The 12,837-nt window shown below is 65.9% G+C and overlaps 1 protein-coding gene and 1 long non-coding RNA gene across 14 annotated transcripts in view; one reads left to right on the forward strand and one right to left on the reverse strand.

Moving 5' to 3' along the window:
• Nucleotides 1–10,030, forward strand: part of HDAC8 (histone deacetylase 8) — a 50,289-nt gene extending 40,259 nt beyond the window's left edge. For 6 of the 13 annotated variants that reach the window (XM_075896568.1, XM_075896558.1, XM_075896559.1 and 3 more), the window contains one exon: nt 7,345–10,030. In XM_075896568.1, the coding sequence (XP_075752683.1) occupies nt 7,345–7,800 (456 nt within the window). In that variant the 3' untranslated portion in view covers nt 7,801–10,030. Of the gene's footprint in view, nt 1–2,917; nt 3,558–7,344 lie in introns of those variants that run through there. The other 7 variants (XM_075896566.1, XM_075896570.1, XM_075896572.1 and 4 more) reach the window with 3 other exon arrangements.
• Nucleotides 2,918–3,865, reverse strand: LOC142818246 (uncharacterized). The gene is made up of 2 exons (XR_012895622.1): nt 3,590–3,865; nt 2,918–3,551 (listed from the first exon to the last, which is right to left on the reverse strand). It is a non-coding gene; the product is annotated as an uncharacterized LOC142818246 (long non-coding RNA).
• Nucleotides 10,031–12,837: the final 2,807 nt, after the last annotated feature.

A 12,837-nucleotide genomic window follows, 5' to 3' on the forward strand; every position in this document is an offset into this window, starting at 1 on the left:
GTCTGTGGCCCATGGAATGCTGAAAAATCCAGTCCGCTGCCGTCGTTCGCGTGCGCACGGGGAGGCAGCAGCAGAGACCCAGCACTTGTTCAGCTTTCGTTGTTTACACCGGTCTGCGGCTGCTGCGCCAGCACAGACTGAGTTACCAGCCGAGCAGGCTCATATCTCCAGCAGAGCATCAGCCAAGCAGAATGAGTTTAGGCCCCCAAAGGCAAAGGTGTGGGCTCTGCTGGATTAACAGGATGTGTCCAGAGCCAAGGGCCCCACAACGCCCCCTCCTGTGCGCACAGCTCACAAGATGCCCACTTCTAGCCACATTTCTTGAATTCATTTCAGCTGCTTATGGGGAAGGGTGGGCCAGGCCCAGCTGCTTAGGTGAGGCTAGAGTGTGGCTCTTCCTTGGAGTTCCAGATTCCACTGCCATGCTGCACTAGGAGGAACTGAGTGCTACCGAGACACTCCCGGCTCTGGAGGGAGGTTAGGGCTTCCTGCTCCTGTTTTCTTTGTAAGTATTGTGATTGGGTACGGGATCCGTTTAACCCTCCTGCCATGCTGCGGGGAACACAAGCGGAGCAGTTTAGTGTTACTGCCTGAGCTCTAAGTGGATGGCAGAACCGCAAAAGTGAATTGGACCTTAGTGTTCAGTGTTAACGATCGGGTGTAGAGCTGGAAGCACTAGGAAAGTTGTGCTCAAACGCCCAGTGTCAGAGGTGTGCGCTGGACTCAGGTGCACCACACAGGCCCACAAGAAAACAAGGCGTTTGATTCTTGGATTAGTGCTGATGCTGGTTTGTAAGAAAGGGACGTCTGCGAAGCAGAGACTGTCGTGTTCTCGTGTGAACACACAGCTGCCAGCCAATCCTGCCAGGGAGATAGGTGAGGCTCCCTACAGTGGTACGTGGCAGGTCACAGGAGTTGAGGACTATGTCTGAAGTAAACGGGGAACAGATTCTTCTGCCTCCTGTATGGTGTGTAACACTGACGCCCGCAGACGGGAGTAGAGTCTGTCTTTGGGACTGGCTTGGCGTTCCGGAGGTTTACGATTACCCCTGTGGAGTGACAACCACTTCTTCTCGGTGGGGGGAGGGGAGGCAGGAAGAGGTGTGCCCCTGTACTGCACATGATCAATCACTCAGAAGGTACGCCGGAGGCACGGGCCTTTGTGGGAGAGACAGGGGCGTCCTTAATAGGAGCCATGTGCCAGACCGGATTCAGATGCCTGTGTCTGCACTCGAAATGAAAGCCTGCTAGTACTGAGGTTGCACTAGGACGGGACGGCTGCCTCGAGCCTGACCTGGAAATTGGTGCGGTTGATGCTTCAAGGCGTTGGTTCAGAATAACGCCTGTCGAGAGGGTGGAGCACGGGGCCGTGTGCTAGGGTTGTATTGCTAACCGACTGTAAGAGCACTCGGGAATGGATTCTTGCTGCCAAGCTCACACGGGCATCTCTGCCAGCAGAAGTGATGAGAGATGGAGGGCAGGCTCGCTACCCTGCGGACAGAAAAACGGTGTGTGCACGGCCTGGGTCTCGCTCGTCACAGGGTATCTGTGCTGCCCATTGCCTGGGGGAAGGGGAGAAGTCTCTTCGCTCGCTGCTGCGTGTCCAGCTTAGTACAGACCTGCAGGCTTAGTAGCAGTTCAGACCGGATGGGTGGAGGAAAGTGCTTTGGGCTTCAGCCCTTTCTTTAGGTGTTCTCCCTTCCCAGCCAAAGCCCAGCTGCTCTCCGGGGGCTGCTCACGTGCAGGCGCTGGGGCAGCCCTGGGGTGCGGCTGCATGTTACAGACCCGACTGTGCAGCTGGCCACTGCTGGCAGCGGAGCCGGGGCCTCCTGCAGTACTGGGCAGCTAGGCAGGGCTCTTGGGGATGCGCTCTGCGTTCCTGTTCAGGGCCTGGGTGCAGAGCCCCGGGTGTGCACCGGTGTTGCCTGTTCCCAGCACCGGGCTGGGGCTGCTGGCCCAGGAGAAGGGGGCCAGAGACAGGACAGCTGGGAAGCCTGTTGGCGAGGTTGCTCCGGAGAGCCAGGGAGGCCCTAGCGAGGATGCTGTGGTAGAAGGGTGTGTAGCTACATGCCAAGCGGGGCGGCCTGCCTCGGGCCTCGCCTCTGGAAATGGCGGCAGGCTGCCAAGTCGGCTGAAATGTACGCAGCTCTGCCGGCCGCTGGAGGGTGCAGCAGGCTGCCGCAGGTGTTGAGAGGCTGGCTCACCAAACCGAACCCAGTACAGGCCGCGCTGCTGGCCTGCACCCCAGATGCTCACCTGGCTGCCTGAAGAACAGGAAATAGACCAACTGCTTCCCCACGGTGCCAAGAGCAGGGCAATGGAGGCTGGCCCCAGCCTGGGCCAGGGAGCCGCCACGTGCTACAGCCCCCAGTGTTTTCTCGGGTCAGCGCCCTGGGCCTGGCTCTGCCTTCCTCTAGCAGTGCTGGGCTCGCGCCAGCCGGGGCTCTTCTCGGAGCTGCAGCAGGAGTGGCTCGTGCTGTCCGTTCAGGGAGTGGTCCACTGCCCGGTGCACTCCTGGCCCAGGCAGGGCAGAAAGCCGCTGGCCCCAGCCGGCGTGTCAGCAGGGACTAGGACGCTGGCAAAACGCCACCAGGAGAGCAGGCCGGGGCCAGGCATGCACCGCTTGCTGTGATGCAGCATGAGCCCAGTTCCCTGCCTCCCTCGCCCACACAGCACGGCTGCTAGGGAGCATCTCCCCCTCCCCGGGCCTAAGGGCATGCAGGCTCCTGGCTCCTCTCTGAGCTAATGATGAGGCTCCAGGCCAGATGCTTGTCTGTCACTCGGCCAGGGACCAGGCTGGTTTCCCAGCACGCTCTAGGGGAGTCCCTGGGCTTTCGGGAGGGCGGCCCCCCCAGACACAGCAGAGATGAAGACCAAGCAAAGGAGCCTGCTCTGAGGTGCTCTCTCCTGTTTACAGGGAACCTGAAGCACGTCACTTAGCTGCCAAGGAGAGGTGGGTTCCTGAGGCCAAGGCAGCCCGCGGGGGACGTTGGAAGGAATTCCTCCTCTTCTGGACCATCCCAGGGAGCGCCAGGGGCGGGGGCACCCCAGTGGCTGTGAGCACATGGCAGCCCCATGCTCCTGCCGTCCAGCCCCTTGTTCCGACAGCTTCTCCCCAAACCTGCTTTCATGGTCCCTGCGGGTCCTGTGAGGGGCCCCGGCCTGGCCGGGCTGCGGGCGACCCCGCTGTGATGTGCGCCTCGGGCGCGCTGAGCGAGAGGCTGCGTCCCTGCCGGGGGAGGGGTGGGTGGGACAAGTGTCTTTTTAGCCAGGTGTGTTTTTAACAAATAAAAGGGTTGAACCGTTTCTGCTGCGACCGCCGGGCTGGGCCAAGGGCCCGATTCTCTGTGGCTGCTGGAGGAGGGACAGAAAAACGGCTTCCTGGGCAGCAGAGCAGAGCTGCTTACCCCTGCTTCTGTGCACGGCTGGGGAGCCGGTTGCCCTTCCTTCCCGGTGGGCCTCACCTGCCTGGAGCCACCTCCGCAGGGGCATGGCAAGGCGCAGGCTGAGCGCCCAGCAGGGCTCCATCCCCACCTCGCCTGGGCCTTGGCCTGTGCGGGCTCCTGCTGAGCTGCCAGCGTGGCACAGCCTGTGCCAGGAGCCCAGAGGCAGCTTGCCCACCGAGCCTGGCTGGGGGCCAGGACGAGCTACGTGGCCAGCAAGCCCGGCGGGCCGTTAATTGCTGCTGCTGATAGCAGGGCCACATCCCCTGAACGGCCGGGCGGCTCCCGTGTAATCACAGCCGGCAGCTGGAGCCCTGGCTCCTGCCGATAAACGGCCTCGTGCTAGCCCTAGGGCCTGGCTGCCAATGGACCGGCACGCTCACGGCCTCTCCGCAGACGGGCTCTGCCCTTGCCCGGCCATTCCGGCAGCTTCCGGGGGGGGGGGGGGGGTGTCTCTGATTAGGGTCCAGCTGTGCTGAGTGCAGGAGCCACAGCAGGGGCCCGCCAGCCCTAGTCCCCCTGCCCCCACCATGCAGGAGCGTCTGAACATGGATGGACTGGGGCCAGTGCGACTGAATGGGCCTGGCTGTGGGCTCCCCACGCAGCTGGCACCCTAGCTCGTTGGGCAGGGCTGGCTGGGGCTTGTCTCTGGGGGAGGGGCATTTCCCTACTGAAGGTACCAGGAGGGAGGTCACTGGTGGAGCGAGGGGCAAATACACTCACAAGCTCGGAGCATCCTGTTCGCCCGCCTGGGAGACCAGAGCCAAGGCGCAGGAGCCACCATCAACCTTGCTCCTGGCCCTAGAAAGCGGCAGCTGGAAGACAAATGGTGAAACCGGAAGGAGAGAAATTCAGCTGGAAACCACGTGCCCCGGGGTTCCCCGGAGCAGGACAGGGAGCCGCAGTGTTGAAAACGAGTCGGGTCCCTTCACGGGCAAAGCCCCGCTGGGGAGCTTTTTACACCATGGACAAAGCTTAATACCCCCTGCCCCAGGCCACAGCGCCTTGGTCCAAGCCCTTCGCTTTGTCCTGCTGCAGTGGTGCTAGTGGGTCACCCTGGGGTTAGGCGCACCCCCCCCCCCCCCCCAGAATCCATAAGGGAATAAAGGGCCTGGCACAAACAGGGACATCTCTGCCAACAGCAGGGGTGTAGCCAGTGCCAGGACAGCAGAGACTGGAAGAGGGGGCGTCCTCACACAGCTGCGCCCCCTCTCCCCAGCACCTGTTGGGCCCATAGAAGTTTTGCCCCCTTGTCTCTAGCAGGAAGCTGTTTGCACAATCCCCCGGCCAATGGAAACACAAACACCGGTTGCTGTTGCCCTTTACGCTTTGCAACCAGCCTGGGCCCGGAGAGGCAAGCAAGGCGTCTGGGAAGCTGCGGGGTTCGCGTGCCCGGCTCCGTTTGCTTCTTACCTCGGGAGGACTCTTGCTACAGACTGAAGCGCTAGGACCGGGACGAAGGACCCACGCGAGCTGCGGCCCAGAAAACACACTGGCCCCCGCTCCCTCCGGGCCAGGGGGAAGGAAAGGCCTGGCCCGTCCCCGGGCGCGGAGCCGCGCTGTGACCCGGGGCGCAGGGACCCCGAGTGGCCGGGCCTAGCTCTGTCCGGCCGGACGCTGCAGCCAGAGCAAGAGCCGCCTCGTCCCAGCCCCCGCCAGAGACCGGCCCCGTGTGTCCCGGGCGGGGGCCCCTGCCGAGCGCTCCCACGACCCCCCCGCGGCCGGCTCCGCTCAGGCGCTGGGCAGGAGCCGCCTCCTGCTCCCGGACTTGCGGCCGCGTTTTGGGGCGGGCTCGGCGAGCCGGGCCATGTGCGGGAGCGCGGCGGGTATAAGAGGCGGAGCGCGGCGCGGCGTGTCCCGGCCACCGGGCAGAGCTGGGCTGCGCTGGAGCCGCCGGGAGGTGAGAGCGGGGCCGGCTTGTGACCGGGGGGCGGGCGGGTCTCGGGGGCCCTGCGCGCGGGGGGTTTCTCCATCCTGGCCCGGGGGTGACCGTCGTAGGTGCCCCAGATTGCGTCGGGGGGCCCTGCATTTCCGGCCCCCCCCGTGACTGAGACATGCGAGTGACACCGCGTTGTCCCCAGGTGCTTGTCCCGTGTGACCGCTGCACTCCCCGGCTGCGAGCGCGGAAGCGGGCGCTGCTTTCCCCGGGGAAAACTGAGGCGCGGGGGGGGGGGGGGGGGTTTCATCCAGGCAGGTCGGTAGCAGCAGTGCCTGTCGCTGCGGAAAGTGACCCCAGATTCCCGACGTGCTCCTGTGCACTAACCACTGGGCCGTCCTGCCACCCTTGCACCTCACTGGGGACTGCAGCGAGCGAGGGCTCCTCCCTGGTCTGGCTGTACTGGGGGGGGGGGGTACGCGAGGGCCCTTCCTCTATCCGCCCTGGCTGTGTCATCGCTCTGTCCTCTGCTAGGCAGGCTCGGAATGGCCCAGCTCTGTGTCATAGCCCCTGTACGGCTACTGGCGACTCTCCTCCTACGTGCGCTCTCCGTGCCCGCTGTCAGTGAGCGGCGCGGGGCGGTGACACGTTAGCAGAACCGTGGGAAAGGGCCGAGCTTTGCCAGCCTCGCCTCCCCTGCGCAGCCACAAGCTGGGGTCGCAGCGGCCGGCGGCTCAGAGAGCCAAGCTGGGCGCTCTGCTGCTGCGGGACTCGTGCGCCTGCCCCGCGCCGTGCGGCTCCGCAGCGCCCGGCCCCCGCGCCTGCCCCGCGCCGTGCGGCTCCGCAGCGCCCGGCCCCCGCGCCTGCCCCGCGCCGTGCGGCTCCGCAGCGGTGCCCCGAGCGGCAGAGGCTGCAGCTGCCCCGCCGCGTTCCCCTGCCCGCTAGCGCCGCCTTCCTTCCCTCGGGCGGGGCGCGGCGGGCCCGGGGTCCCGACTGAAGCGCCGCGCAGCTGGTTTAACGGGCCTAGGCCATGCGGTGCCCGTGCCCCGCGAGCCGCGGCGTCCCTGGGGGGTTGCCGAGCTGCTGCGCACGTGCGCAGGCCCCGCTGCGAGCAATTCACCCCCCGCGCTCGGGCTCGACCCCCTCCCGCAAGGACCCGCCGAGCCGCCCCGCACTGGTGCGCAGGGGCTTGGCCTGTGAGGTGCGGCCCATCGCGCTTTAAAGCTTTACCCCCCCCCCCCACACACACACAAGGGAGCTCTGGGTGCGGGTGCTGCGGGGCAGGGCGGGGTGGTTACCTGCAGGCCCATGGCCTGGGGGGCTGCTCCCATGGGGGGGTCCCCAACCCTCCCGTCCGGTCCCCTCGGCGACTGGGCAGGCTGGGTTGCGCTGGGGGGGGGGGGGGCGGGCGGCACCTGCCAGTTCGGTGGCTAAAGCATTTCAGTCTCGGGGCAGCGACTTTCGTTCTCGGGACGCTGCGGGAGACAGCGCCTGCCCCAGCATCTAGGCCTGAAGGCGGCAGGGGAGGCTGGGCTGGGAGGGAGACCCCACACCCCAGCTAGACCAGCCCATGTGCAGGCACCACTGGGTTTGCTCCCGGGGTGGCTGCATTCGGCACCACGGTGTGATCTGCCCATCAGTCCGGCCCTTGCGTCTGCTGGCTCCGGGCACAGGAGTCGGGGCAGGCTTGGTGCGGGACCTCGCCCCAGGGTGGCATGACCAGGTGAGCAGGAGGGGATGGCAGCCGGGGGGGCGCCCTGGCAGGCTGAGAGCCAGCAGCCCACACCAGCTGGTCCTGGGCCTGGGGGTTCGTCCCCTGTTCATGGGCTGACGGCCGGGGGTGGCCCTGAGCACCCAGTGCAAGCCTTGGGCCGGACCAGGCAGAGCCCTGATGCTGGCTCCCCTGTGGCATGGGGTGGGATGCAGGGTGCTGCCTGGGGGGGCTTCTCCCAGTGCCCAGGACTGGGGGATCGGGGAGGCGCATGGGGGCCTGGCTCTCGTAGTGAGGACTCTGTTTCTCTCCAGGACGTAGCAGGAGATGAGCTCTCTGGTTTTTCCCAGCCTGAGCATGAAGGACCACAAAGCTGTGACCATCCTGCACTACCCCAGCGTGGGGTCCCACGTGGCCAGCACGGGTATGATGGCCCCCTCTGCAGCCCCCCCGCCCTCGAAGCAGCCCCCTTTCGCCCTGCAGACAGCCCCGCACCTGCTGGCCAGCATGCAGCTGCAGAAACTCAACAGCCAGTACCATGCCCTGGGCATCTCGGGGCACCCGGCAGAGGCTGGCTCCATCCAGAGCTGGGCCTTCGGAGCACAGCCCCTGGGCCCAGGGACACTGGTGCCCCCTGCTGGCAGCCCCAGCCAGGGCGTTTTCGACTCGGATCCGGTGGACGAGGAGGTGCTGATGTCGCTGGTGGTGGAACTGGGCCTGGACAGAGCCAACGAGCTGCCAGAGCTGTGGCTGGGCCACAACGAGTTTGACTTTGCTGCAGATTTCCCCTCCGGCCGCTGACCCGGCCACAGGCGCCCTGCAGGGGGCGGTACTAGGACAGCCCCAGGGCAGGCTGGCGTGACAGACCAGGTCCTCCGGCCGCTGACCCGGCCACAGGCGCCCTGCAGGGGGCGGTACTAGGACAGCCCCAGGGCAGGCTGGCGTGACAGACCAGGTCCTCCGGCCACTGACCTGGCCACAGGCGCCCTGCAGGGGGCGGTACTAGGACAGCCCCAGGGCAGGCTGGCGTGACAGACCAGGTCCTCCGGCCGCTGACCCGGCCACAGGCGCCCTGCAGGGGGCGGTACTAGGACAGCCCCAGGGCAGGCTGGCGTGACAGACCAGGTCCTCCGGCCGCTGACCCGGCCACAGGCGCCCTGCAGGGGGCGGTACTAGGACAGCCCCAGGGCAGGCTGGCGTGACAGACCAGGTCCTCCGGCCGCTGACCCGGCCACAGGCGCCCTGCAGGGGGCGGTACTAGGACAGCCCCAGGGCAGGCTGGCGTGACAGACCAGGTCCTCCGGCCGCTGATCTCAGTGCTCCAGGAGCGGAGTCCCTGCTGAACCTGCGCCCGGGCCCATCCAGGCCGTTTGGAGCAGCTGAAGAAAGCAGCACGGCTGGGGGTGCATGGGCAGACCCTGCGGCTCCGAGCCGCTGCCGGGTGGGGGTGCTGGAGGGACGTGTGCCCTGGGGGCTGGATCCCAAGCTGCCACTGGCCATGGAGGTGGATTGGCGGGACGTGGCCAGGCAGAAGCCGGACAAGGAGGCTCGCGCAATACGTACATGGGGAGGGGCTGCCCCGAGGGTCCCTTGCAGCTCCCAGGGACCGGAGATGCCTCCCAGCCCGTGGGGGGCCAGAACCTCGCTTTACGGAGGTGCCGGCGAGGGGCTTTGCTGCTGGGGGCGCTGGACCAGGGTGGGGGCAGGGCTGTTCCTGCAGCAGTGGGGGGGGGTTGCTCCCATGTGGCGTCTCCTTCCCCGGTTTTATGGAAGCTGCCTGGCTCCTGTCACCCTTTGGCTGATTTATGGAGCCGGAGCCGGAGCTCCCACTCTGCCGGCTGGCCCGGGCGCAGCTCTGAGGGCTGCTGCTTGCGGGAGACGGGGGCTTGGGCTCCTCCTGATCTCAGCCAGCCGTGTGCAGCCGTGCCTGCGGGATCTGACCTGGGGGAGGCGCTCGGCGGGGTGCCCGGCAGCCGCCTCCCCGGGGGCAGGGTGTTCTAGCTGGGGGGAACCAGACCTGCCGGCAATGCCTGGTGACCTCTGACCCTGCTGTGCCGCTGATGCCAATTAAACCAAAGGGTGGAACACGTTGCTCCCAGCCTCTAGCATCTCGTTTCTGGGGGGGTGACAAGGCAGGGCTGCTAGTGCCTCCTGCTGGGGGCCAGGGGGGACTTGGGGCTGGGTTTTTCGGGGGGGGTGCAGAGGGGTGAATTCCCTCCCCTCTGGGAGAGATGGGCCGTCCCAGGGTCTGGGGAGCCAGGGGCAGACGTGTGGGTTCCCTTTGCCCCTTCTACTCATGCCAGCTGCCCTGGGCAGAACAGCAGCCAGGCCCGCGACCTGCCCAGCCTCGTCCATCCCCCTGGGCCCCCGGGACAGACGCCCCCGGCCAGGAGGGGCTGGGAAAGAAAGTGGAGTAAGGACTGTGGTGACACTGGGCCCTGCCCCCCCTTGTGCAGGGCTAGTGGGAGCGTTTCACTGCTCGGGCTGCAGCTGGGCTCCTGTAAGGAGCCCCTCGGTGAGTAGCATGTCCAAGCCCTGCTGTGTATGTGCCCCCCACCCCCCCAGGTCCAGCACAGCCCCCAGGCCGGGCTGCGGGAGAAGCTCCCAGGCTGGTCCCAGTTTGGAATGTTTTGGCTCCAGCCTGTGACCCCGGAGCCAAGCGCCTGAGCAGAGCGGTGAGGGGGGCTCAGCAGCTGAGGGGAGCCCCCGGGTGTGCAGGGCGAGCGAGGTGCCAGCATTGGGCAAGGCAGGGCCCCTGTGGCCAGGGAGCAGCGGCAGGCACCGGCGAAGCTGGGGGGGCTGCCAGCACAAGGGCCCCGCTTCAAACCAGGCCCCTGGGCTTGGCCTGGCAACTCCCTGCACCCCTCCCGCAAGTGCTGCTGCCAGGCCCCACGGCTGCGCTAGGCCATCGGCCCCTTGCTCTGTAACGAGGCTGAGCCCCTCCCCCCTCCCCCTTAGGAGCCGGGCTCCCCCCAAAGCTCTGTGGGACCAAACTTCTGGGCTGGTGGACGTGTCTCTAGGGCAGAGCCGGGGCTTATCCCACATGCCGGAGCCAGCCCTTCCCCGTGGGGGGAGGGCACCCTGCCGGGGGGGGGGATCTGGCTGGTCAGCTGGCATGTGCCTAAAGCCCCTAGGCTGCCTGGGAAGTTTCGGACCCTTTGTGAGCTGGACCAAGGGCCCTGCCTGCTGCTCTGCTGAAATGCGAGAATCCAGCTGGTAAAATCCCAGCAGGGAGGAAAGAAACGGCAGCGGGACACACACTGAGAACCCAAAGGGACTCCCCGACCGGGCCTGCTTGGTTCAGACGCAGCAGCGGGCTGGCCGGGGCTGGCCAGGGCAGCTCTGTGCTGAAGGGTCAGTGAGAGGGAGGGCATAGGGCTCCCAGCTCCCAGCTCGAACCCGCTTTCTGGCCCGTTGGCAGGGTCCTGGCGCTCCCCATTGGGCTGCGAGGTTCAGGCCGGGTGAGGTTTCTCCGGAGGGGGTGACAAGCAAAACCATTCCTGGGGCCGAGCAAACCATAAAGCTGCCGGGGGGGGGGGGGGGCAGAGCAGCAGGAGACGCTGAACTAGCCAGTGGAGGGGCCAGGCGGCCACGGGAGGCGGAGGGGCTGCCTGTGGCCCGGGGGGAGGACTCTGCTCGCGGGGGTAACTCTATGGGGTGGGGGAGTGCCTGGGCTCCCAGCCTGCGTGGTGCTGGGGGACAGGGCCTGCCCTCAGGGGTCTGTGCAGTCTCCCTCCTGGCTCAGTGCAGAGCAGAGGCCCCGGGCTGGGGAGGAAAGGGGGTTGGAGAGCCCGCCCTGTGCTCACCCCACAGCAGTGGCTCCTGACTGCAAGGCTGGGCCTGCTCTGCTCCGTGGGCTCTTGCTGCTCGCAGAGTCGGAGCCCACCGCGGTGCCACGCGCATCCCCCTCCTGCGGCGCCCTGCCCTGCCCTGCCCCTTCCCGCGGGTGGCATTTCACCGGCCGGGCCGCGCACACACCGGTGGGCTCAGACAGCCACAAGGCAGAGACGGGGGGAGGGGGCCCTCTCCACCAGCCTGTGTTGTACATAAAGCCCCAGCCCTGGAGCCCACCCGCCCTGGGTGCTGAGACAAGCGCAGGCAGCCGGACCCAACACACCTGCCTTTTAAAGCCCATCGTAAGTTGCTTTAAAATCCTGGGCAGGCCCACGCAGAGCGCCCAGCGCCCGCTCAGCCTTTAAAGGGGCGAGTGTATTCACAAAGCAAACAGCTGAGGCGTTCCGGAGCACCCGAGAAACCAGACAGCCCGAGAACGGCTTCCTGGGATTCCGCGGGGGGGGGGGGCGGGCTCAGCGCAGAGGAATGGATCCAAACGCCAAACCAAAGAAAACAGCCTGATGGGGTCTAGTACAACAGCCCCGTCTGCTCCAGAGCCGCCCTCCCAGGGTCCGGTCCAAAGGCACACGTCCCTTCTCTGGGCACGGTCCCTGCCTGGTTCAGTTCATCTCCCCACCTCCTGGATTAAAGCTCCCGCAAAGGAGACTCAAACAGGCCACCTGTTTCAAACCCGGCCTCACCCCTTCTTCCCACTGGCTCCCTGCCAGCACTTCCTGGGGCTTCTCAGGGCCTGCCTGACTCCGCGTTTAACCCTTTATAAGCAAAACTGAAACACCAGCCATGGTCCAGCAGCACTTCATTCCCCAGGCTGCAGGTGAGGATGGGGGGGGGGGGACTGGGCCTGGCTCCCTGCCCTGCCCTGCCCCTGCCCTCCTGCTCGCTGCACTTTGTGGGTAGTGACTGAGCAGAGCCCTATCGGGCCAGGTATTGCACATCCCATCACTGCAACCGCCGCACACAAGCAGCCTTGCCCCTCTGAGCCCCTGCTCACCCCGCCCCCATGGGATCTGTGGGGCCAGTGCTCCGGGTGGGGGCAGTGTGCGGCGCCCCTGTGCCTAGGGAGCAGAGGGAGATGCCCCTCTTCCCAGGAGCTGGGCACATCCTGCCTGCCCATGCGGGTGGCCACCACGCTTGATGTGCAGGGTCCCTTTTCGACTGGACCATGGGCCGTCCTAAGCTGGAAGAGCTGACGGCCGCAGCCTGGGGAGAGCTCCCCCAGCAGGGAGGTGGGAAGGCCTAGCTGTGCTAAGCTGCAGCCCCGGTGCATGCACCGTCAGGGGCTCATAAGAACATAAGAACAGCCGTACTGGGTCAGACCAAAGGTCCATCTAGCCCAGTGTCCTGTCTGCCGACAGTGGCCAGCACCAGGTGCCCCAGAGAGGGTGGACCGAAGACGATCAAGCGATTTGTCTCCTGCCATCCCTCTCCAGCCTCTGACACACAGAGGCCAAGGACACCATTTTATCCCCTGGCTAATAGCCTTTTATGGACCTAACCTCCATGAAATTATCCAGCTTCTCTTTAAGCTCTATTATAGTCCTAGCCTTCACAGCCTCCTCTGGCAAGGAGTTCCACAGGTTGACTACACGCTGTGTGAAGAAGAACTTTCTTTAATTAGTTATAAACCTGCTACCCATTAATTTCATTTGGTGTCCTCTAGTTCTTCTATTTAGGGAACTAATAAATAACTTTTCTTTATCGGCTCGATGGCCAGGTGCTTAGTGGCTTTACAGACGGGAACTTTGCTGCTGGAGCAGAGGCTGGAAGCGCCAAGGACAGAGGCCGCCGGCCCACAGCGCCCCGTGCCTGAGCCCCAGGGCAGGTCACTCCGGGGTAGGATGTCAATGCCACGCCCTCCCGTGGGCAGCTGAGGGTGGATCTGAGACTGCCGCGGCGGGGATCTCGGCGCGTGGGCTGCGGGCTGGCCCGACTGGGGTCCGGCCACTGGAGGG

The sequence above is a fragment of the Pelodiscus sinensis genome, chromosome 13 (assembly GCF_049634645.1).
Source record: "Pelodiscus sinensis isolate JC-2024 chromosome 13, ASM4963464v1, whole genome shotgun sequence".
NCBI classification, from domain to species: domain Eukaryota; kingdom Metazoa; phylum Chordata; order Testudines; family Trionychidae; genus Pelodiscus; species Pelodiscus sinensis.